Below are 23,876 nucleotides of genomic sequence, written 5' to 3' on the forward strand. Positions count from 1 at the left end.
TCTCCAAACGATCGTATATTGATGGCTAAATATATTTACACTTTCCTGCCATGGAACCAGGCTGTCTCGCATTGGCTTTGATGTTGGGCCGATTTCTCACAATTGTGCTTAGGGCGGAAGTGGAAAGTCCTAGGCCCTTAACGAATTGAACTCTTGATCCAACATGTGAATCTACATGTTGTAGTATTGTAACAATATTATGAAAAGGAAAGTAAATAAATACAGCTTTCGGTCATTAAGGGGCCTTCATCAACAATAGATGCACACACACACACACCTGAGACTGCAGTCGCGCGCACGCGCGCGCCTGTGTGTGTGTGTGTGTGTGTGTGTGTGTGTGTGTGTGTGTGTGTGTGTGTGTATGTGTGTCCACGTCTATTGTTGACAAAGGCCTTAATGGCTGAAAGCTTTATTTATTTATTTGTGACAGTCTTTTTGTCGTGCCTATGTGCAACTCAGCATCTCCGCTATATGGTGAGTAGCAACTTTCCCTTTCATAATGTCATTACATTCCATCCTGGATTTTTCATTGTTTGATTGTTGTAGAATTGTAATGTTTTCTTCCACAAAAATACATTTCTTAACTTTCTAATCATTTTATTCATAGGCACTGATTCAAGTTCGTGGGTGTACCCAGCGAGGGGCAGGGGGGGGCAGGTGCCCCCCCCCCCCCAAAAAAAAAGATATTCACAGTTTTTCACTAGTTTACTGTTTTACTTAATAAGAAAAGCAGCATGTTTTCTCTGATTGTGCAAGTGCATTCTTGTATTTCAACTCCAGTGCTTTTCGAGTTGAGTAAAACCCACTGCATCTGTTGCACTGTTTACGCAAGATAGGTAGTCAGCTACCAAGTTCTTAATTGCTGATATTGAGCAATAAATTCCATTGATTGTGTTGCTGTGGTAAGAATTTTCATTGTTCTGCATTAAGGTGTAGATAAGTGGTTTGTGGTCTATGTAAATTGCAAACTCTCTCATCTCTAACTGCATGCAAAAATACCTAACAGATTTGTAAACTGAAAGTAGTTCATGATCATATGCATTCCATTTTTGTTATCATGGAGAGAGCTTGTGCAAATAAAATGCATAAAACACAAATGGTTGCCATGCACCATTTACATATTGTTATGATGTGCATCCACCACCAGCATGAGAGGTGCTTCTAATGTGGGGTGTATAAGGATTGCCACATTTGCTGTACTGTGCGTTGCTCTCTCGAAATCAGTGCTCATAGCGTATTTCCACAGTACTGGCATTTTCCACTTAACTTTAGGGCCAGACAGTGCTGTGGTTAGAGATTTTTGAATCTCTGCTGAATGGAGTGGATAATGGTGGTAAAAACTGAGAATTCCTAGAAAGCAGCACAGCTCTTTTGTGGTTTCCACCCACGAAATTTTCAGTATTGCTTCTACTTTTTCTGGAAGCAGTAATGATGTGCAATCATGTGGCCTAAAAGAGTGATCTCTGATTTTCCCAAAAACACACTTGGCAGTGTTTAGTACAACCGTATTTCTCCAGGCATTTAAAGATATTGACTAAGTGCTGTTGATGTTCCTCTGCCATGGCTGAAGAAATGAGGATGTCATCAATGTATGCAAAGCAACATGACAAACCTTGTACCATTGAATCTATAAATCTCTACCATGTCTGCACAACATTTTGTAAGCCAAATGTCATAAACTGACTCTCAAAGTGGCCAAATGGTGTAATAATAGTCATCTTCGGTATGTCCTCATTGGTCACAGGAATGGATTGTTATTGAAAACATTATTCGAGGAATCAGTGATCCAGTTATAATCTTTGAAAATAATTATAACCACTGCATGATCATCTTCAGACCTAGCTGTAATATAATGCAGGATATAAATTAGAGGGATACATTAGAATAACTTAAAACTGGCTATAAAATTACAAAATGTAGATATCCCCATTTAGAGGGACAAATGGCTCTGTATGGAGCAGTAACTGCTGAATGAATGGCGGTAGTCAACTACTGGAGAGAGTAGTACAGCTACTTCTTAAATATTGGAGCCTCTGCCTCTAGAGGCCCAAGATCAGTGTCTTCCATATCAATAGTAACCAACTCCTTTGTACATCTATGGAAGGTCATATGCTGGACTTCACCTATCGATATTCGCAGCCATCTCTTTAGAAATCACCCTGATGCTACATCTTTGGTACAGCGTCCATCACCTCCATAGAAGCTAACAACATTGTGATTATTTTCCAACATGCTCCTAAAGTGATCCTATCTTAGGAGTCTGACGCAAAGCCTTGGGTCCTTCCCAAAACCTCTCCTCTGAATTCATTTCACTCCTAACCCCTTTGACACTCCACATGACCACCTTCTATACACTCCCCAAAAATCCTAGATGCTTAATTGTGGCTGGTTATTGTGTCCCCACAGACAGAATTTCATCCCTCATTGACCAACACCTGCAACCACTGTCCATAATCTAGCTTTCCACATCGAAGATACCAACCGCTTCCTTCGCCAACGCTTCACCTTCCCTACCCCTTTACCTCCTGGATCCATATTTGTCACTGTTGACTCCATCTCCCTATACATCAACATCCCTCATGCCCATGGTCTTACCACTGTTGAACACTAACTTTTCCAACATCCTTCAGACTCCAAACCCACTACCTCATTCCTCGCACACCTTATTAACTTTATCCTTACCCACAACTACTTCTCCTTTGGATGGAAGTTGTACAAATGAATCCACGGCACGGCTAGGGGCACCTGCAAGCTGCCCTCCTATGTCAACCTGTTTGTGGGCCATCTAGAGGAGGCCTTCCTAGCCTACCAAAATGACAAGCCTTAGTCTTTTCAGGTTCATTGATGATATGTTCATCATCTGGACTCAGGGCCAAGACAACACATCTTTATTCCAGTGCAACCTCAACACCTTCTCTCACACCTGCTTCATGTGGTCCTCCTCAACTTGGTAGATGTTGACCTCATCCTCTCTGATTGCTCCACCTGCACCTCTGTCCACATTAAACCCACCAACCACCAACAGTACCAGCATTTTGTCAGTTTTCATCCCTTTCACACCAAAAAATATCTCACGTACAGTCTGTCCACCCAGAGAAGGCATATTTGTAGTGACAAAAACTCCCTTGCTCCATATGCTGAGGGCCTCACCGAGGCCTTCACAGACAGGCATAACCCCCAAACCTAGTCTGCAAACAGATCTCTAGCGCCATTTCCCTCACACCCCCAAACCTCCCACCACCCCCAAGAATTGGCCACAAAGGAGTGCCCCCTTTGTTGCCCAGTACCATCCTGAACTGGAACAACTGAACCACACCCTTTGCCAGGCCTCTGATTATCTATCATCATGCCCTGGAATGAGGGACATTCTACCAGAGATACTTCCCATGTCTCCTAAATAGGCGTTCTGTCACTCACATGACCTTCACAACATTGTAGTCCATCCCTGGGCCATGCCTAATCCCAACATCTTGCCACAAGGATTGTATCCTAGTGGAAGAGACTGGTGCAAGACCTGCCCAATCTACCCATCCAGCACTTCGTATTCCAGTCGTGTCACAGGTTTATCCTGTCCCGTCAGGTGCCGGGCCACCTGCGAAAGCAGCCATGTCATTTAGCAGCTCTGCTGCAACCATTATACAGCTTTTTATATTGGCATGACTACCAGTCAGCTGTCCATCAGGACGAATGGACTTTGCCAAACTGTGGCCAAGAGCAAAGTAGACCACCCTGTGACACAACATGCAGCTGAGCATAAAATGCTTGATTTCAGTGGTTGTTTCACTATCTGAGCCATGTGGATGCTCCCCTCCACCACCAGCTTTTCTGAACTGCGCAAATGAGAGCTATCCTTACAATAAATTCTCCGCTCCCACAATTATCTCGGCCTCAACCTATGATAACGTACTGTCCGTACACCTGCCACCCAACAGTTTCCATCCCCTCGATCCTGTCATATCCCCATTCTTGTCTCAAAGCCTCATTGTTTGCCATCCCCTGTCAATACACTTGCCCTTCTTTCCCGGCTCCTCTCCTTTCGCTCCTTTTTCCTCACCTTTTTGCCCCACAACCTCCTGATGCTATGCCTGTTGGCATTCTAGTCCCTGCACATTCTGCCACACAGTGTTCCTCTGTTCCCCCACCCATACACTACATGCCTTCTCATTCTGTGCCCCCTCTAGATTGCTGCTGCCATCCCATATGATAGTTGCGTTCAGGCCTAAGCTGCCTGAGTTGGCAGTTGTGTGTGTGAGGTGTGCTTGTTGTGTATATGAATGGTGTGTGTTACTCTGTTTCTCTTTTGTTTATGAAGGCTGTGACTGAAAGCGTTATCTAAGTGTATTTTAATTGTACCTGTCTGCAACTTAATGTGTTTTCTTTATGGTAAGTAGCAATCTACCTTTTCCTATATTATTGATACTCCTACGTCGAGTTTCCACTATGCTCTACAAATCCATATAATCTCTTGCATCTGTGCTATGTATTGTCTCACATCGCGAATATGCATGTGCAGATCATGGATATCACTGGATATCTGCATGTCAGATTTAAAGTAAACAATATGTACAAACATAGGATAGTGTGCCGAATACAAGTGTTAATGCTCACACAACAGCTGACTGCTGATTGAGATGCAGAGTAAACACAACTACTGCTCCATAAGTGCACCAGGTGGCACTCTGGTGGTAGAATTTGGAATTGTTTGGTGTAAACCAAGGCATGACTCTACAACACCAAGCAACTATTGATGTGCTAAATGATGCTAAATGAAAAAAGAGCTTTCAACGAACCATTATTCACACCTGTATACAAAGCATATCCAAATCAGAAACCATAGTGAACTTAAAACAACAATTTTTTAAAAAAAGCAATGAGGAATTTCGTAAAAGACTCCGTTCTATTAACATGTAAAATAAGTTTATGTAATCAGTTTGTGACATAATCCAGTAAGTAATCAAGCTAAACATTCTTCGTATTCTATAATGTACATTAAGAAAATAGGCTCCAAATTGTCAAATTTGTGTTTGGAACAACAAACTCAGAAATTAAGTCTACTGAGTATTCAGAATCCATACCAAGGAATGGCAGTATATATACTTATTATGGCATTTTACATGTTACTTGAATATCAGTAGAGCATGATGTCTGGATACATCATAATGTTTTACTTAATGTTTATGTGAAGTCACATTACAGCTAGACATTGAATGGGGGTGTTAAACATTTTAATTTACATCATAGAGAAAGTGTAAGTTCGTAGTGTGTGAATAAGACCATTTCAGTAAAGAGTGTGTGCAATAATTTCGTTACGTGTAAAGCTGTTTCTTGGTGTCTAGGTGTACCATTTAACAGAATGTAGATATTGATCACAAACAAATGTCAATGGTAATCTAATATGTATGCACTGCTGCCGCTATTGGAGAAAATGTGGTAATAAATAGATGTTGAGTTCATGCATATTGTTGTACAAACAATATGAATTAAATGAACAATGTTTCAGTACATGACAAGAAGTAATTGAACCACCTATTAAGTCATAGTATGCATAAAAGTCATTGTTTTCGAAGCAGATATTTACAACTTCCATATAGTTTACAAAATGTATAAAAGAAACATTACATGTTCATACATGAATCAGTAAAGAAGGATCCTGAGTAGTGTAACAAAGTACTATGGTATTCAGTACATAAATTAATCTCATCACTTATTATAAGGAAACATAAAAGTTTGTAGCATAGTACAATAGTATCCATAAGAATAATCAGGCAATTTACTGCTCTCAGAGGTGATGTATCTTATTCCTGATACAATGAACATGATGCTGTATGAAAAGTGTGTTAGTGCACCATGATATTGTTTCCCGATGTCTAGGTGAATGCCATAGTAAGGAGACATTAATAATTCAAACAACACTACTTAAACTGTGTACTTACATATCCTATCATTATATTGATTGAATCATGCAATATAATACATAATTACACAACAAATTGTGTGAAATAACAAATAACATTTACAGTTTTCAGTAGGTTCAACAATAAAGCCCAGTGTCTAGGTACAATTACGATGAATAAAAATAAAAGACCTAATTACTTATGTCTTAATGTATGTCTCATTGTGGTATGATCATCTGTTAAGTATTTTAGATGCAGAGGTATTTCCCTTGAAATCTGAGGATGCCATAAAATAGATGCAGTATCTGTGAAACATGCTGATTGCAAAAGCCTGTTTAATGCATATCCATTTATGTTTAATATATCCTGTTCATATGTTATTCCTGGCCATGACGTGCAAGCATGCAAAGCACATACTACATTGGCACCAAGTGAGCTTATGAATAGTTGTGCTTTCTTTGCATCTCAGTCTGTAATCAGCTGTTGTGTGAGCATGAGCACTTGTATTCGATGCCCTATTGTTATGTTTCAAGATATTGTTTGTTTTAAATCTGATATACCAATATAAGTTGTTTTCATGATCTTCACATGCATATTCATGTTGTGACACAGCACATAGCACAGATGGAGATTATGTGAATCTGTAGAGCATAAGATATGTTATTTTTCCAAGTGTGTGGAAAATTAATTTAGTACATTGTTATGCCTGGCCTTTAAATGTATTACCCTCTGAACCTGGTTCTATCCATTGCAGAGCCAAAGGGGTTTACATAGTCTTACCAAAACAATGTATCGAAATAAATGCTTTACTAGCATTCTTGGCTTTGGGAAGTCCCCCTCTTTTCCACTGCTGATCAACCCCATTCTGGCACTGTGTCAGAAATATATAACAGTATGTTTTCCTTAAAAATAAGAAGGGGCCATAAACATTTTCATTAGTAATGGCACAACAAACATTCTCTTTAGCAGAGTCTCTTTCACACTCAATAATTACTTGAAGGTTCTGAAGTCCCCAAATGTGCACGTTCTGTCGGTTTACTTGTCTGCTAGCTTGAAATACTGCTTCATCATGTCTTCTAGCAGAGCATTTCTGAAGTCGGCAAAAAGCAAAGCTTGCACTAATTACAGTCTGTATGTTTTATTCATCAAACATAGCCTTAACACTTGCTGGACATTCATATGAGGATTTGCAAGTGTCTTTGCTTGTGAGGTAAATAGACATTTGTGGACTCGGCTCAAACATTTACCGAATTGTTTCCACCATTTCATCAGAATTGTGTCATCAGCTCATACCTTGGCTTAAACAGGCTTTCCAAATTTGCAGTGCTCAGAGTGATTGTTTTTTGACAGAGATGGATCAATTCCAAAACACTGACAAAACTCGTGCTGGACCGTAGTCACTGCCTCATTCTTGCTAAATAGTAGGACATTAAGTGCGTTCTGTTGAGCAGACACCTTCTTGCTTGAGACTGACTTAACATACACATCTAATGATGATTCTCTAAAACTCTGGCCACACCCATTCAATCAACAAACATTTCGTGTTTTGCGTGGCCTCAGTTTCATAAGTGTGACACTCTAAAACCAGTCCATCCTTCTTCGATACCTCTGATATTGTGATCAATGGTAACCATACCTCACTACCTTTCTCTTAGGACGATGCCACTGGAGGGTATTACAAATTGTAAATGCAAAATAGTTTGGATGAAAGTAACCATCCCACATGGCTCAGAATGTTTCAGGGAAAAAATGGAAAATGATGCATATAGGTTTCCTGATCGTACTGTCATAATGAAGGGAGATTTAAACCTACAAGCTATAGATAGGGAAACTTGCGTGACAGGAACAATTGATAGGGAGAGGATGTCCTTGATGTTATACCAAATGTCAAACAATGGAAAATCCAGGATGTGATGTGACAAATTTTATGAAAAGGAAAGTTGCTAGTCACCACACAGCAGAGGTGCCCAGCCACAGATAGGCACAACAAAAACACTGTCACAGATAAGCTTTCAGCCAACAAAGCCTTCATCAAAAATAGATGACAACTGAATGTGGCTTCAGTTGCGAGAGACTGCAGTTGTGTGTGTGGGAGGGGGGGGGGGGCATGTGTGTCATCTATTTTTAACTAAGGCCTATCTGCAACTCACCTTCTCTGCTGTATTGTTATATCAAATGTCTTGTACAAAAATTACCATGAGCAATTAGAGAACCAACTCATGAGAGTAATGTCTTAAATCTCCTGGGTACTAACAGATCCGAACCTTTTCACTGAGCCAACATAGAGGAGGGAATCAGTGTTCCTAAGTCTCTTCTTGCATCAGTGACAACAAATATGAAAAGAAATGTAAACAAAGGTAGGAAAATATTTGCATTCATTGTGTGAGACAACAAATGAATTACAGATTACCTAAGCAATAAACATTCATCTCTGGGACTGAAAGTATGAAGTATCAGTGGAGACAGTTAAAGACTATTGTGAAAACTATTGTGCACTATAGCTGGGATTAGGTGTATGCGAAGCAAGAGAGCTTCATCACAGTTTTAAATGAAACCAAATGCTTGTTGTCAAAGGTGAATTAAGGCGAAGTGAGTATAAGGAGGGCAATATAAGAAGCATTAAGGGGAGTTGAGAATGGAAAAAATTTTTGTCTCATTATAAAATTTGCAATTTTCTGAATAAAATTATATATAGCTTATAAACTCACATGGGTGGAAAGTATTTTATTTTATTTTTGTTAATATAATCTACACCGGTTGAAAATGTTAAAATTTTTACGTGCGTTACTTCAAGGTCTAATAAAATCAGTAATTTTTTGTATAGAAGGCTGTGGATTGCTGTGTTATAAATGTTAAATTATGTGTTTGTACTGGTAGCACTGTCAAAAACAGCAGAGTATCTTTTCATAGTATAAACACGTGTTGTATGTCTAAGTGCTAACATTTTTCTGAGGAAAACTTAGAATATATTAGTAAATCTCTCAAAAAGTAAAGTATGGCACCAAAATGAAGTGTTTTTAAGAAACATGGGTTTCATGGTAATAGATCTTCAAATAACGGGAAACATTGTGTTCAACATACGGCATGTGAAGTTACAGACAATGAAATACAGGCAAACTCATCATTATCTAGAGAAACACCATTAGTGCTTCGAAGATTAAAATAAAACGTTGTGATACAGTTTTCTCAAAACAAAAGTGATGTAAATAGTAGGTTAGGCTACATTCTGATAGATTTACACATCCTAACAATGGTGTTAGGTGAATGTGTGTGTTGTAAAATATGTGGAGGGCCAGTTAGCTTACATGAAGACAGTGAGGTATCAACTGGACTAGTCAGGAAACTCATCATTAATTGTGTCAGTTGTGAATATACTCTTTCCTTCTTAATTCTGATAAGTGCAAAGATAATTATTTTGAAGTAAATGTTAGGTGGTTTTATGGATTGACAGCTATTGGCGAAGGACACACTGCAGGAAAAAGATGTGTGCCATGATGAGTATGCCACACCCATCTTGTAAAATTGTCAAGTATACAGGATTTATTGGAGCTGCTGTGGAATCTGTTGCATGTGAGTCAATGAAGTGTGCTGCAAACAAAGCTGTTGAAATAAATTATCATATGACTGACATACCAGTAGCTTTTGATGGCACTTGGCAGAAGCGTGGGTACAGTTCTAAGAATTCTCCTGCTATGGTGACCAGTGTGGGTACTGGAAAGGTAATAGATTTCCAGATTTTAACCAAACATTGTTATGAGTGTAAATCAGGGAATTAAGAAAGGCATATCTCTGTCAGAAATCATGAAGGAACAAGTGGTGATATGGAGGTCTCTGCAGCTATTGAAATTTATAGTCGATCTTTGAATGAAAGGGGAGTGTGTTACACTAAGTTATTAGGTAATGGAGACTCAAAAGCATATAACAGTGTAGTAGCCACCCAGCCTTATGGTGAGAAGATTATCATAAAACTGGATGTGTTGGTCATGTCCAGAAGAGGATGGGCACCAGGTTGAGGAAGATGAAACCAAGTTTGAGAGACAAGAAACTTTCTGATGGTCAAAACATAAGAGGCAGGCTGACAGACAAAATGATTGATGAAATGCAGCAGTATTAAAGGATGGCTATTAGAAATAATACTAAGGATTTGTTGAAAATTATGCAGGCAGTATGGGCTGCCTCCTTCCAAAGACTGTCAACTGATGAAAAACCAGTACACCACCTTTGCCCTCCTGGACCTGATTCATGGTGCAATTACTGAAATGCCAAGTACTCAAACAGTCCATACAGCCATAAGTATTCCATCCCAGCAGCAGTCATGGATATCATAAAACCGTTTACAGAGACCTGACAAATCCTGAATTACTGAAGAAGTTTCTGCGTGGTCAGACTCAAAATCCCAATGAGTCGTTCAGTAATCTTATATGGACTCTCTTACCAAAAAGTGTTTTTGTTGGAATTAAGACTCTAAAGTGGGTAGTCAGTGATGCTGTTATTGCTTTTAATGATGGCAACATTGGTAGAGTGAAAGTGCTACAGCATATGGGAATTAATCCTGGAGCAAACTGCATCAGAGAACTTGGAATAGATGGACAAGGTTTGCATTGATAAAGCAGAATTTGCAGCACAGTTGGCCACTAAGGAGTCCAGAAAGAAGAAAAGAAGAAAAAACTTGGAAAAATATGAAGTGGATGATACACAGTGTGGTGCAGGGTGCTTCTGAGTGACTGAAAATAAAAAAAAATAAGCATATATTAAATGCGTTACAGTCTTTTGAAACTTGAGAAGCTGTTCCTGAAAATTTACATTATTTGTTGCATTTTCCCCTAAATCTCAGAAACCACTTCAAGTAGAGTATTCAAATTTTCAGGGAGTAATAACATAGATATCCTGAGTCTACTGAACTAAAAGAAGAACATAATGTTATGTATAATTAAAATTATTTAGGATAACATACAAAAAAGTACCCAAAATTTTAACTGTGTAACTAAAAAATTGTATTTACAAAAGCAGTGGCTGAAATGCAATTATTGTATTTCAGTAGACTCAGAAGATACAGTGGTTTCTGATATACAGGGAAGCCAAGTCACTAAATTTAACATTGTCAGAATAGGGTGTTCCAACTCCCCTTAAATAAGTCAGTCATTTTTTTTCCTCATTTGACAAAAGGGCCTAAGTAGTTTGGGTATTACACAAAGTCTCTAAACAGATAATCCATCTTGAAGTCAAGGATGACACAGTGGTCTAAGCACTGAATTCAGTTTTCCAAATTGTTTCAGAGCGAAAGATCATTTCACGTCTGCTCTTTTTATTTGTTGCAGAAATGTCAAAACTATTGATTTAAGTGATTCCATAATATTAAATCAGCTAAAATGGCTCTCAACTGAGGAAATCTGTCTGTACCTGAAGGCATACTTGTAGAATAATGTGTGAGGGCTAACTAGAATTTAGATTACATTTAAGTGTAGGAAAAATCAAACAATAAATGCTAGATTGCTACTCACCATAAAGGTGACACATTGAGCTGCAGACAGGCACAAAAAAGACTGTTACACACTGAGTTTTTGGCCAAATCCTTCTCCAGTAAAGAAAACACATACACATCCACACAAGCAGGCACGTCTCATATATACAGGGCCGTTACCTATGGCCAATGCATTGTGCCTGTCTGCAACTTAGTATGTCATCTTTACGGTGAGTAGCAGTCTGTCCTTTTCATAATATTGTAAAAGGATAGGAAAAAAATGTTTTATTCATTTGAAAGTGACACTTAAATACTACTTTTCAACATAGCATGAATTTAGGCACTAATCATAGTGACAAAGAAACTTTCCAATTCCATTGGCATAAAATTCTGTTGCCTGAGACCGCAACTTGTCAGTCATGCCCTCTTGCAGTTCCATGTTGTCTTCAAAGCGCTGCTTTGTGAGCCAGGTCTTCATTGTAGGAAACAGATGGTAGTCACTGGGTGCAAGATCTGGACTGTAAAATGGGTGAGGAAACACCTCCCACTTGAAAGCATCAAATACTCCTCGATACAGTTTGCCTTGTGTAGCTGAAAATTGTTTTGCGAGAACAAAACTTTTGAGCTCAACTTTACTCTACTCTTATTCTGAATACCTCTTCCTAAATTTTCGAAAGTTTGACTGTACCCACAGAGTTGATTGTTGTGCCGTACTCAAGAAAATGGATAAGAAGCACACCTTTCCTCTGCCAAAAAACTGTTGTCCTAATCTTCCTTGCAGAGAACATCTGCAAGCATTTTCTTGGTTTTTGAGTGGATATGTGTGCCCCTACTCAATAGACAGCAATTTGGTCTTACAGTTCAAATGTTTCACTTTAGTCTTGTCTCCAGTTATGATTTGATCATGTGATGAGTCACCATCTTTTTCGTAAGAATCCAAAAATGTCGATGATACACCAATATGCTAGTTATTGTGGTTTTCTGTCAAGAGTTTTCGTACCAGTCTTGCACAAAATGTGTGTTAGCCTAGCTTCTGTGCAACAATTTGATGCAACAGGCATTGTGAAAATTATGGAAAACCAAACGGCAGCCCAGTCATTGTGAATCACATGTAAAACTTTTATTGCGAAATAATGGAAAATGACACGAACCTCACCCAGGCATGGAAGGATGCTAACTGAACAGACAAACACTTCGAGAAAAATATGGCCACCCTAGCCCCACCCATTGTTGCTGCAGATGAAAATGTAATCTACTCTCTGGATAGCCCTCGTATATGTATCCAAATCTACATCTACATCTACATACATACATACTCCAAAACCACTGTGAAATGCATGGCAGAAGGCTCGTCCCATTGTAGCGTGCGTTAAGGTTTGTTCCTCTTCCATTCACGTATAGAGCACAGGAAAAATAATTACTTAAATGCTTTTGGGCCAGCAGGGATAGTCTAATTTTGTTTGTCCAGTCCCTTTAGGAGTGATGCATATGGGGTTGCATTATATCCCAAGATCCCTCACTTAATGCTTGCTTTTGAAACTATGTAAATATACATTTGCAGGATCTATCTTCAAGTGTGTACCTGTTCAGGTTCTTCAGCATCCCCATTATACTCTCCTAAGGGTCAAACAAATCTTAGAACATTTGTGCTGTCGTTCTTTGTGATTGTTGAATATCGTTTATTAGTCCTACTCGTATGGGCCCCATAAACGTGAGCAGTATTGGAGGATGGATTACACTGTTGTTTTGTAAGCAGTCTCCTTTGTAGATCTGTTGCATTTTCCCAGTATCGCACCAATGAACCAAAGTCTGCCACCTACTGTACCCACAATTAAGCGTGATTGTTCCATTTCATGACTCTAGAAAATTTTACACCCAGCTGTGTGTAAAAGTTGAGTGACTGATACAATTTGTGACACATCAATACTGTAGGCATAGGATATTGTGCATTTTTAATTTTGTAAAGTGGGCAGTTTTAATTTTCTGAACATTTAAAGCAATAGCCTATCATTGCATCGCTTTGATATTTTACCAAGATCTGCATGAATATTTGTGCAATTTCTTTTCAGACAGTACTTCATTATAGAAAACTGCATCATGTGCAAAAAGTCCGAGTTTACTGTTAATATTGTGTGCTATGTTATTAATATACATCGAGAACAGCAAGTGTCCTGACACACTTCCCAGGAGCACATGTAAAATTACTTCTACATCTCCATCCAAGATATCATACTGCCAACCAAGAAATCCTCAATCTGGTCACAAATTTTGTTTGATACCATTCATAGCATCAGTTTTTTATAATTCACAGGAGGAAATAAGTGTTCTAAGCAATTGAAAAGGGGATCAAGTCTTTCCCATATTCGATAAAGGTCTTTGAACAGATGCACATAACTATAGGTCTATTTTGCTGATGTCAGTGTATTGTAGGATAATGCAACATGTTTTATGCTAATGGATTATGACTTTTTGGAGATTGATGCTGATACGCAGCAGAGGAAAAATATTGATATTCTGTACGTTTTCTTATTTTAAAAGTCGAAACAGGAATCTTATTATTTAGATGTGTTATATGAGAGATGTCTGCCACTGTTGAGCTGCGCAGAAGTGTTGTACACAAATTTAATTGCTTGTAAATTGAAGAAAATTTATAAAATTATACTAAACATATACTAATACATACACCAGAGAAAGAAGTTCTTCTAAATTGAAAATAGTATTTGGAAATAAGTGACATTAACATATTTCAAAGATCTACTTGGAATTTCAGTTCAATGTTGGCTCTAAGCAAAATTTTCCAAAGTGAAATCAGTTTAAATGCACACAAAAAATTATCGGTTCAAGTATTGGCTCACTCTTACAAAAATCAAACACACACAAAAAAAAAATCTTGTTAACACTCACTCTTAAAATACTGATAAAACTATTTTCCTTGTTTTCACAGAATGCCTTTTTTCTTTTTGCTTGAATGAGGGTTATTCCATTTTTGTTCATGTTTTTTGATTTACACCCAAAATTGAAATTTGCTCACCTTCAATATTTTTAGACAGCATATTTGAAAAAGGAACTTTTCACACATGTTCTTTCTTTTTTAGCAATAGTGCTGTCAGCTTAAATGTAAAGTGTCTAGTCCCCATGTTTGAGCATTTATTTTATCTCTAATGGATACACACAAATGATGCTGACAAGTATAGGAATATTTTGCTGAGGATAAAAGTGTGCCCATTTTCCTGGTTATTTTCAATGTGACTGACCTATTTGTGACCATATTTCTGAAGCATCTGTTGTGTCATTTTCAGTCTCCGATGATTTACAGATTGACGGGCTCCAATGATTAGGCTGAACTCCACTTTACCTATTTTTCTCTCCCCATTCAAGTTCACTGTAGTTCTTACAACCAAGTGATAGTATGTTTTTTCATTAATAACATTTGTACCTACTGAAATTTTTTGATCTTATAAAATCAAGAAACTCTCATGATGTCTAGTGCAGGCATTGAGGAATAGCAAAACTCTGTAGTATATTTACTTGGGAGAGAAATGATTAATTGTGAGATGGCATAATGTGTGTCTAAGTAGTTATTATACTTAACAACAAAATAACTACAATTAATATTGTTACTAAATTCCTACTAATTGGTTATTTTTTACATGTGTGTGTTTAAACTTATAATACAGTGGAACCTTAAATAGCGAGCATAAGTGGTACCAGAATCTTACTAGTAGCGTGAAACACTCGTTAAGCAAAACAATTTGTCCCATGAAAATTAATGTAAAATACAATAATGTTTTCCATGCAGAGACAGTACTAAAAGTTTTATCTTATTCATGCTAGTTATTCAAAGAAAATTATACATACAGTATTATATACTATAGTCATTTGTTTCTGCCAACACTTCAACACTTGGTGAAAATACTACACAGCATTATCATCAAATAAATTTGTAGCATGCATAGGCACTGCTTTATTGGGGTGATGATTTTCAATATACGATGCTTTTAGCATTTCTCTTATTGTGCCGCAAGATTGCTGCATTGCTGTTACTGCCTCCTCCTCCTCCTCCTCCTCCTCCTCCTCCTCCTCCTCCTCCTCCTCCGGCCAAAGATTCTTCCAAGCAGAAATGAGAGTTTTCTTGGTAACCCCTTCCCACCCCTTTTTGATGATCATGATACAGGCAGTGATTTTGACGTGATATTTCCAAAACTCTTTGAGAGTGGGACTGGTAGCTTCGGTCAACTCAAAGCAATGCTCGGAGAGTACTTTCATATAGAGCTTCTTCATATTAGAAATAATCTGCTGGTCCATAGGCTGGAATAATGAAATGGTGTTGGGAAGCAACAATTGGATCTTGGTGAATTGAAATTCTTCAATGAGGCGGTCATGTAGACCTGAAGAATGGGCGGCAGCATTGTCCTAGACGTGTAGTGGCAGATTCATCTCATGCAAATATTTTTTCACCAAAGGACCAAACACTTTATTGATCCAATCACAAAGAAAATCACATGTCACCCCAGTCTTGTTGTTTGATTGGATCTCTGCATCACATTTCATCTGCTATACTGGACTTCACACTTCTTGAAGGCTCGAGGAGTTTCTGGATGGTAATCAAGCAGCAGTTTAATTTTCAAACCCCTGCTTGCATTGGCACAATATAGCGGTGTGAGACGGTCTTTAATTGGATTGTGACCAGGCAGTGCATTCTCCTCTGCTGTTATAAAGGTATACTTCAGCATCTTTTTCCAGAATAAGACCCGTCTTGTCACAAATAAAAACTTGTTGCGGCAGATAATCCTCAGAATCTTTGAGCATCTTGAAGCTGCTGGTGAAGTTCTCTGAAGTCTTTGTATCAGAGGTGGCAGCTTCACCGTGCCTCACAACACTGGATACCGGGTCTTTGCTTAAACTTCTTGAACTACCCACAGCTTCCTTTAAACACTTCTTTGGCCACTGATGATGCTGGCATCTTCTTAACAAGGTTGGTGAAAATCATTCTCACCTTCTTACAAATGATGTTCTAGTTAATAGTGTCACCTTGCAATTGCTTTTCATTTATACATATGAGGAGCAACCTTTTGACATCATCCAGAATAGAAAACCATTGTTCAGAGACTCTTGTCACTCCCACTGAAGCATCTGTCTCCTTGTCTCCTTAATCTTGTCCTTGGTCGTCTTCTTGCGGCTTTATATTCAGGGACATTTCTATGAAGATTATTAAAATTTGCACCCAAAAAACACTTTGTGAACACAAGTTTAGAAAAATGTGTGACCTCAAGCTGTATTAAGATGGTAGTTGAAAGAGCATTAAACCGAGACTGCAGTATGTACTAAAGGCATTGTCTGCTACTGCAGACAATGAAAGGTGTTCATCTTGTTGTACGTACCCCCACCGTGCGCGAAGAGCTGGTGATGCCACACTAAATCGTCACTTGTTATGCGAAACATCACTCGTTAAGCGAGCCTTTTTTTAATTTTATTTTACTTTTTTGCTCATTATGTGAACTGTGCATTATGGGAAGTGCTCGTTAAGCAATGTTCCACTGTAATAAGTTGCATAAACTGATGCTGTTTCTTTTAAGAGATTATTAATATTAATTACTGTTTTGTAGCCTACATTAGTTGGACTGGACAGTAGGAGGAGGAAGGTAAATTAGTTTCAAGTCATTTTTTAACTTTTTTCTGGTATTTTAGTCAATTGAAGCTTCAGCTGTTATCTAATATACAGTACACAATAAAGAAAAATTTTAAAAGAGTGGTGATAATTTATTACAGAAAGTAACCATTGCTATGAACTCATGTAGATTAAAGATGGCAACCGTGGGTATTTTGTATCAAAGGACAATTCAATCAAGAAAATACATTATGAAATGGAATTGCTGGCCAGGATTTACCAAACAATAATTTATCATGTTTTGTGTGATATAAAGGAGTAGCATCCACCTTATAACTGCAGTCACAAAAATTCTGTACATGTTTGTTGAATTTCTACTACTTTTTAATTGAATTATGGTTATATTAATGTTGCATTTTTAACCATCTGGTGTTTGATTTTAAAGCTTTTTGTTTATGTATTCAATTATTCTTCTTGTATTCTTTCAGGCCATTCCACCTTTGGTATTTTGTGTTCTTCCACAATACTGTACTGTCTTTTTAATTTATTGCTGTTCCCTATCTGTATCTGAACTTTTTGTAGCTTGTTTGTGCCTCCAAGTGTGTCATGAAATCTTGTAGTTATTTGTAGAAGGCTCTTGAAAATTTCATTGTCAAAATTTTCTTGTGAGTTGTTTCAATTTTTGGAATTGATTGGAATTACTTGAGTGTGAAATGTTAACAGAAAAATATTAAATGACATGAGCGTAGTTTAACTTATCTATGAAACTGTACAAACAGTTCTGAAGCACGTTGGTACTTTCATTTATATGAAGTGCTGCAGTGCTGGCATTTACATGCTTACACTGCACAGTGAATAGATGTAGAGATATCTTAACTGTTTCTAGATTACACAGTGTAGAGAGTTTTCAGTGGAGGACGTGGAAGTGTGCGACTATACCACTAAGGATTTTAATTTCCTTCGAAAAGTGGCAGCTGCAGTGTTTTAGAAATAATTTTCAGTGAATGTTAAAAATGTTCACTTGCAATGCAGGTTGTTCCTCATTTTTTGATTCATCAATTGTTTTAGGTGTTATCCTAAAATCCATACATGTAGCTAGAACTGTCATTTTCCTGTCAAACTAAAAACATAACTGTTTCATTTGGGAAAATAGCAGATACACATAAAAATATGTACACCTTTTAATTGAGAAAAATATCAGACTAATCCTTTGATAAGGTATTCTAACTGTGGCATTTTAGTGCCTCCCTCAAGTTAGAATCGGTTATCATACCATGACAATGCAGTTTATTTTATTACGTCTTGCTACCTGCATAAATATCTATCACTTAAAGTTGCACTATAATCTCTTTCTTTCTAAATTTTTAGTCTGAGTAAGAAAAAAGTACATCAGAATGTAAATGAGAATTTTTGTACCATCTCAGTGACATTCGTTATTATGATTGCAGAAATTACATCAGCACTTTCTGTTTTGCAGATGGAGATCGCTAAGCATGGTGGTATCATGGCCTCATTGTATAGTTCAAAGTCAGCTGACAGTCACATGACACTTGAGCTGTCATTGGAAATCAATCGAAAACTGCAGGCAGTGTTAGAGGACACACTTCTAAAAAATATCACTCTGAAGGTTAGTCTGTGCTTGTTTATTGGCAGTAATGTGGAAAATTTATTAAAATAGTAGTATTGTTATGTTTTTGTGCAGTACTCTGTTGTTTTACTGGTGACTGTGTTCTTTTATGTCATTTTTTAAATATTGTTTTTTATTGTTATTCTTTTTTATTATTATTTTTTTAACCAGAAACTTGCAACATTATAACTTTGAACGAGTGGAACAGTAAAGAAGTGGCTTAAAAATGGTTTGATGAACCCTCTGCCAGGCACTTAATTATAAATTGTAGAGCAATGATGTAGATGTAGATGTAGAGTAAAATAAAAAATAGTTAGTGACTCCACTCTTAAACTTCTTTTGAGTGAAAATATAATTCTATGTTTAGTTGTAGTACACCTGTGTGTCTCATCTTCAAGAGTACTCCAATAAATGTGACTGAAGTGATATTTAAGTAGTTCCTGTTGTTGACGAGCAAAAGTTTCCAAATCTCCTGTCAGTTAATGGAAGCCTACTGTTTTCTTATCTTGACTTATAATTGAACTTATGACTGTGATCTATGTTGTGTCTTCATTGTGCATTATTCCCTATTTGCATTTGTTAGCAGTGTTAATTATAATCTGTAAACCTTGAGTTAAGAAACTACTATATGTTTACACTTAAAATTATTTCAGGCTCCAGTGCATTTGCATCTAGCAGCCTAAGTACTTGAACAACTTTTTCTCAAAAATATATTGGTCATAGATAAATTACCATTTTTTTTCAAATGGTATAAAACTGGAAGTAAAAACATTTGCAGGTAATTAATGTACACAATGAAATATCGATTGCTTCATAGGTAAATGCTGCTTATCAAGTCATTTGCCTCTGACAGTGATATATTAATCTGAAAAAATTCCAAGTTGCATTGTCATCCAGTATCCAAACTAAACCATAGTCTACCCATGACTGGTAAAGTCAGCTCAAAGGTCGGAGGAAGACCAAGGCATGGTGCCTTCACAGGACTGTGCCTAGTGAAGTGTTATGGTACCAAACCAACTTTTGGCTTGATGACAATGTACCTTACTGAAAGATGTGGTTTACAACATTCAGTGTATATTGAAATACTGCATTCAGCCATGCAATATTATTATTCATGTTGAACTAAGTGTTTCGAGAGAACAAGCTTGCACCTTCTGGTGCAGTACGACGAAACTACATTAACAGTTGTCCGTTTTCTGTCAACACATTAAAAATTAGCAGTTGTTATCTTGAAATGTGTAGTTCAAGAACAACGATGATATTGTGTGGTTTGAAGGCATTGATTCAAGGCAACCAGTACCTCACAACTGTGAAAATAGGCTATGTGAAGAGCATATTCAGCACCTCTATGATTCATAGGTCATCTGCCTGCTGGAATTATAGGAACCACATGATATTTTTCCAGCACATCTCACCACTTTAATCACGTAATGTAATGACATGTAGCATATATTTTGGATTATATATGTTCTCCGTATACAAGACTCAACTGAGTTAGAATTGAAAAGTAGCTCACATTATTGTAATGTGTCAAATAAATGGTGTGTGTGTGTGTGTGTGTGCGCATGTGTGTGTTGGGGGGGGGGGGTAGGGGGGGGGGGGGTGATAGAGCATCATAAGTGAATGAGCAAACAGGTAGAGACAGCTGACATTGAGATTTAATACTTCAGCGCATGTAACTAGGTGGTGGGTATACTTACATATATAGGTAGACCACATTATATGAGGATTTGTAAGGGATTTTAATTTTGATTTGAATGCTGTTATCTGTTTACAATACCGGGCAGTATTAATGCATTAATTAATCTCAACACTCATCTTCCGTCGTGTTTGTTGAGACGTGAATCGTCAAGTCAGTAGCACTGTGAAGTTGCACTTGACATGATCTGTATTTAAAATGTCAGGTAAAGGGAAAGAAAGTGTGCCTCTCAAGGGAAAGAAGCATGTACGAAGGTCAAATTCATCTGAAAGAAAGGGAAATTTTGGATCACTATGAAAAAGACGAGCATGTTGTTGACTTTCAGTGAATCAACTGTGAGAATAATTCATGATAATGTGGAATCAAAGCAAAAACTTATCACAGTTTAACTGACTAGGTGTGACTACAGTGACCAGTTCTTGCTCGCAGGTGATGGGGGGGGGGGGGGGGGGGGATGCTGAGCCGTTGGATTGAGCACCAAAACCAACAGCACATTCTTCTCTGTGGAGGTGCTATTCAATATTCAAGCTAAAGCCAAGAGCTTGTATGCAGACTAACGAAAGAAGAGGACAATCCAGCACCTTGTTGACCAGTTCATGTTGGTTTAATCATTTCAAGCGTCATTTTGGTTTTCATAGTATTAAAATGACAGGAGAGGCAGCTGAAGATGGAGGTACATGAAGTTGGAGCCGAGAAATTTAAAGAGAGGTTTAAAGAAATGGTAACAGAAAGACTGTACTGCAAAGCAAGTTTTTCACCTTGAGGGAATAGGCTCAGAAACGGATGCCTAACCACACTTTCATTTCTGTTGAAGAAAAAACTGCATATGGATTTAAGTCTGCCAATAAACAATGCACCCTTTTCATAGGAAATGCTGCAGGTGATTGCAAATAAAAACCCCTAATGATGTTCTCCTAGAACTCTAAAGGAAGCCACCAGGTGGGAGAGTGGCCTGTGCCAACCCAATAGTATGGAGAATGAAACATGACATACAGACTATGGATAACACAACAGACCAGGATAAGAACAAACACCTTTATGACAAGAAGACACTACACAAAGCAGTCACCACAGTGATGATGTCAAGATCAAGAGCAGTGGAGGACAAATCCACAACACTACTAGAGAGGGGTGACACACAAGATAGTTATCCAACAGTTCTGGTACAGTGAAGATTGGTCTGCAGGCATCAAGTGCAAGCACTGAACTGACTGGCTGTTCGCTTTATAGCTGGCTAAATACTGAACGTGTGGAATAGTATTGGCCGGCTCACTCATTTGACAAGACTGTGGCATGCATGCCTTGCAAGTTCAGCAGGGTCGTGATGTCCTCTATCAGCTATCAAGGTCCATCCCTTACTGCAGGCATTCAATCTCTGCAGTGCCTGCTACCAGATCCCTCCCCACCCGCCAAAATAGGTGCATATGGGTGAAACTGCCACAGACTGTGCCGTGGGGGCGGAAAGAAGATATGGGTGACAACACGGACCCATTGACTCTCGAATGGGGAAAGGGATGGTGGTTGGTGGTGTCCATTGTGATGTCGTTGGAGGTGAGGGCGCTGGAGGGTTCTTCCAGTTCCTGCAGAAGCAGAAAGTAGTGTTGGTGTGCTTGTGGGGAGTTGCTGGCAGTCGCCAGTGACACTGGCCCTGGGGCCTTGTGGTCACTGGACTTAGTGAGGTGGCGCAGTGGTTAGCACACTGGGCTCACATTTGGAAGGGCAACGGTTCAAACAACATCCGACCTTCCAGATTTAGATCTTCCGTGATTTTCCTAAATCGCTCCAGGCAAATGTTGGATGATTCCTTTGAAAGGGCACAACTGATTTCCTTCCGTATCCTTGACACAATCCGAGCTTGTTCTCTGTCTCAAATGATCTTGATGTCAATGGGATGTTAAACTTAATCTTCCTTCCTTTTTTCTTTGTGGTCACTGGAAGGCAGAGAGGGAGTGGGAGGTGGAAATGATTATGTTCTATCTGTTCTCGAGACCCGAACTGGTTATGGTGGCAGCACTTCATCCCCTTCCGTTTTAGGACATATGTATCCCAATGCCTGTGTGTCTCTACTAATGTTGCCAGTGTCGAAGCCACAAGACTCCTGCAGTGGCGACCCCACACAACCACATCAAGTGTACAACACTGGGATTGCTGAGAGCGGGATACAGGAGGGGCAACCTTCCATGGAGCAGCTCTGTGGGGCTACAACCATTAATCAACGCAGCGGGATATGTGCTCAGAAACAGAGTGAGGTCAGAGGTAATGGCAGAGAATTCAACAGCCTTCTTCACTTGTTGCTTAAACATCCGAATGAGACACTCTGCCTCACCACTTGAGGAAGGATGGAACAGAGGGCAGAGAATATGTTTTATGCCATTGGCTACACACAACTCTTTGAAAGAGATGCCATGAATTGGGAGCCATTATATGAAACCAAAGTGTGAGGTAAGCCTTTAGTGGCCAAAACTTGGGCCAAGGCAATGAGGATGGCATTGATCATGGTGCTTATCACGTATGGGTATTTGGAGTTGGCATCCACAATGGGCAACCACATTGATCCCAAAAATGGGCCCACGAAATCGAGGAGGGCACATTCCCATGGACGGTGGGGTGTACGCCGACATGCAAATGACTGTTGGGGTGCTGCTTGGTGCTGGGTGAACACCTGCAACCATGGACCAGTTGCTTGCTGTCACTATTGATACATAGCCAATACGTGTGCAGTGAGCCAAAGCCTTCATGTGGGACATCCATCCACCCAATATCCCCAGTGGAGCAAGCACAAGATGTGTTGCTGCAATTCGGTGGAAATCACCACCCGACATATGTCATTCACTGTCGCTGATAACTGAGAGGCTCTGAGAAAGTAGTGTGCAGGTATTGAGTTTGGTTGCCAATTAGTGGGTGAGATAGGCCAGCCAGCCATGGGTCATGTATTGGAGGATCTGCTGCAGGATGGGATCGCAGTGTGTGACAGTGGTAACGTTTGTGGCGATAATGATAATGGGGAAACCCATAAAATGTATGTAGCTGTGCAGTATCAATGTGGAAGCAGAGGACCTCCAATTGGTCAAAATCAGTGTCCGTTCCAGCAGGTAGACATGACAAGGCATCGGCCATAGGCTTCGACTGAATGGTGTAATTGTAAGCACTCAGTAATTGTGCCCTACATGGTAAGTTTTGAGCCGTTCACTCCAGGAGGTTTGAATGAGGCCTAAATAAGGTAACCAAGGGCTTGTGATCCATAATGAGAGAGGACTTTGACCCAAAAAGATAGAAATGAAACTTTTTAATGGTAAACACTGTCGCTAGCACCTCCATTTCAGTTTTTGAATAGTTGCCTTGTGCAGGGGTCAACATCTTGGACGCATAAGCAATTGGTAATTCAGATCTGCCATCATTCCAATGTGCCAGAACCACCCTGATGCAGTAGGCAGATGTGTCAGCTGCTACTACCAAGCCGGCCGGAGTGGCCGTGCGGTTCTAGGGGCTACAGTGTGGAGTCGAGTGACCGCTACGGTCGCAGGTTCGAATCCTGCCTTGGGCATGGATGTGTGTGATGTCCTTAGGTTAGTTAGGTTTAATTAGTT

The 23,876-nt window shown here is 38.9% G+C and overlaps 1 protein-coding gene across 3 annotated transcripts in view; it reads left to right on the forward strand.

The window, feature by feature from the left end:
• LOC126092043 (coiled-coil domain-containing protein 186-like) overlaps positions 1-23,876 on the forward strand; it is a 211,611-nt gene that overhangs the window by 135,995 nt on the left and 51,740 nt on the right. For 2 of the 3 annotated variants that reach the window (XM_049907448.1, XM_049907450.1), the window contains 2 exons: positions 16,962-16,997; positions 18,441-18,590. In XM_049907448.1, the coding sequence (XP_049763405.1) occupies positions 16,962-16,997; positions 18,441-18,590 (186 nt within the window). The remainder of the gene's footprint in view (positions 1-16,961; positions 16,998-18,440; positions 18,591-23,876) is intronic. The other variant, XM_049907449.1, reaches the window with a different exon arrangement.

The sequence above is a fragment of the Schistocerca cancellata genome, chromosome 7, assembly GCF_023864275.1.
Source record: "Schistocerca cancellata isolate TAMUIC-IGC-003103 chromosome 7, iqSchCanc2.1, whole genome shotgun sequence".
Taxonomy (NCBI): domain Eukaryota; kingdom Metazoa; phylum Arthropoda; class Insecta; order Orthoptera; family Acrididae; genus Schistocerca; species Schistocerca cancellata.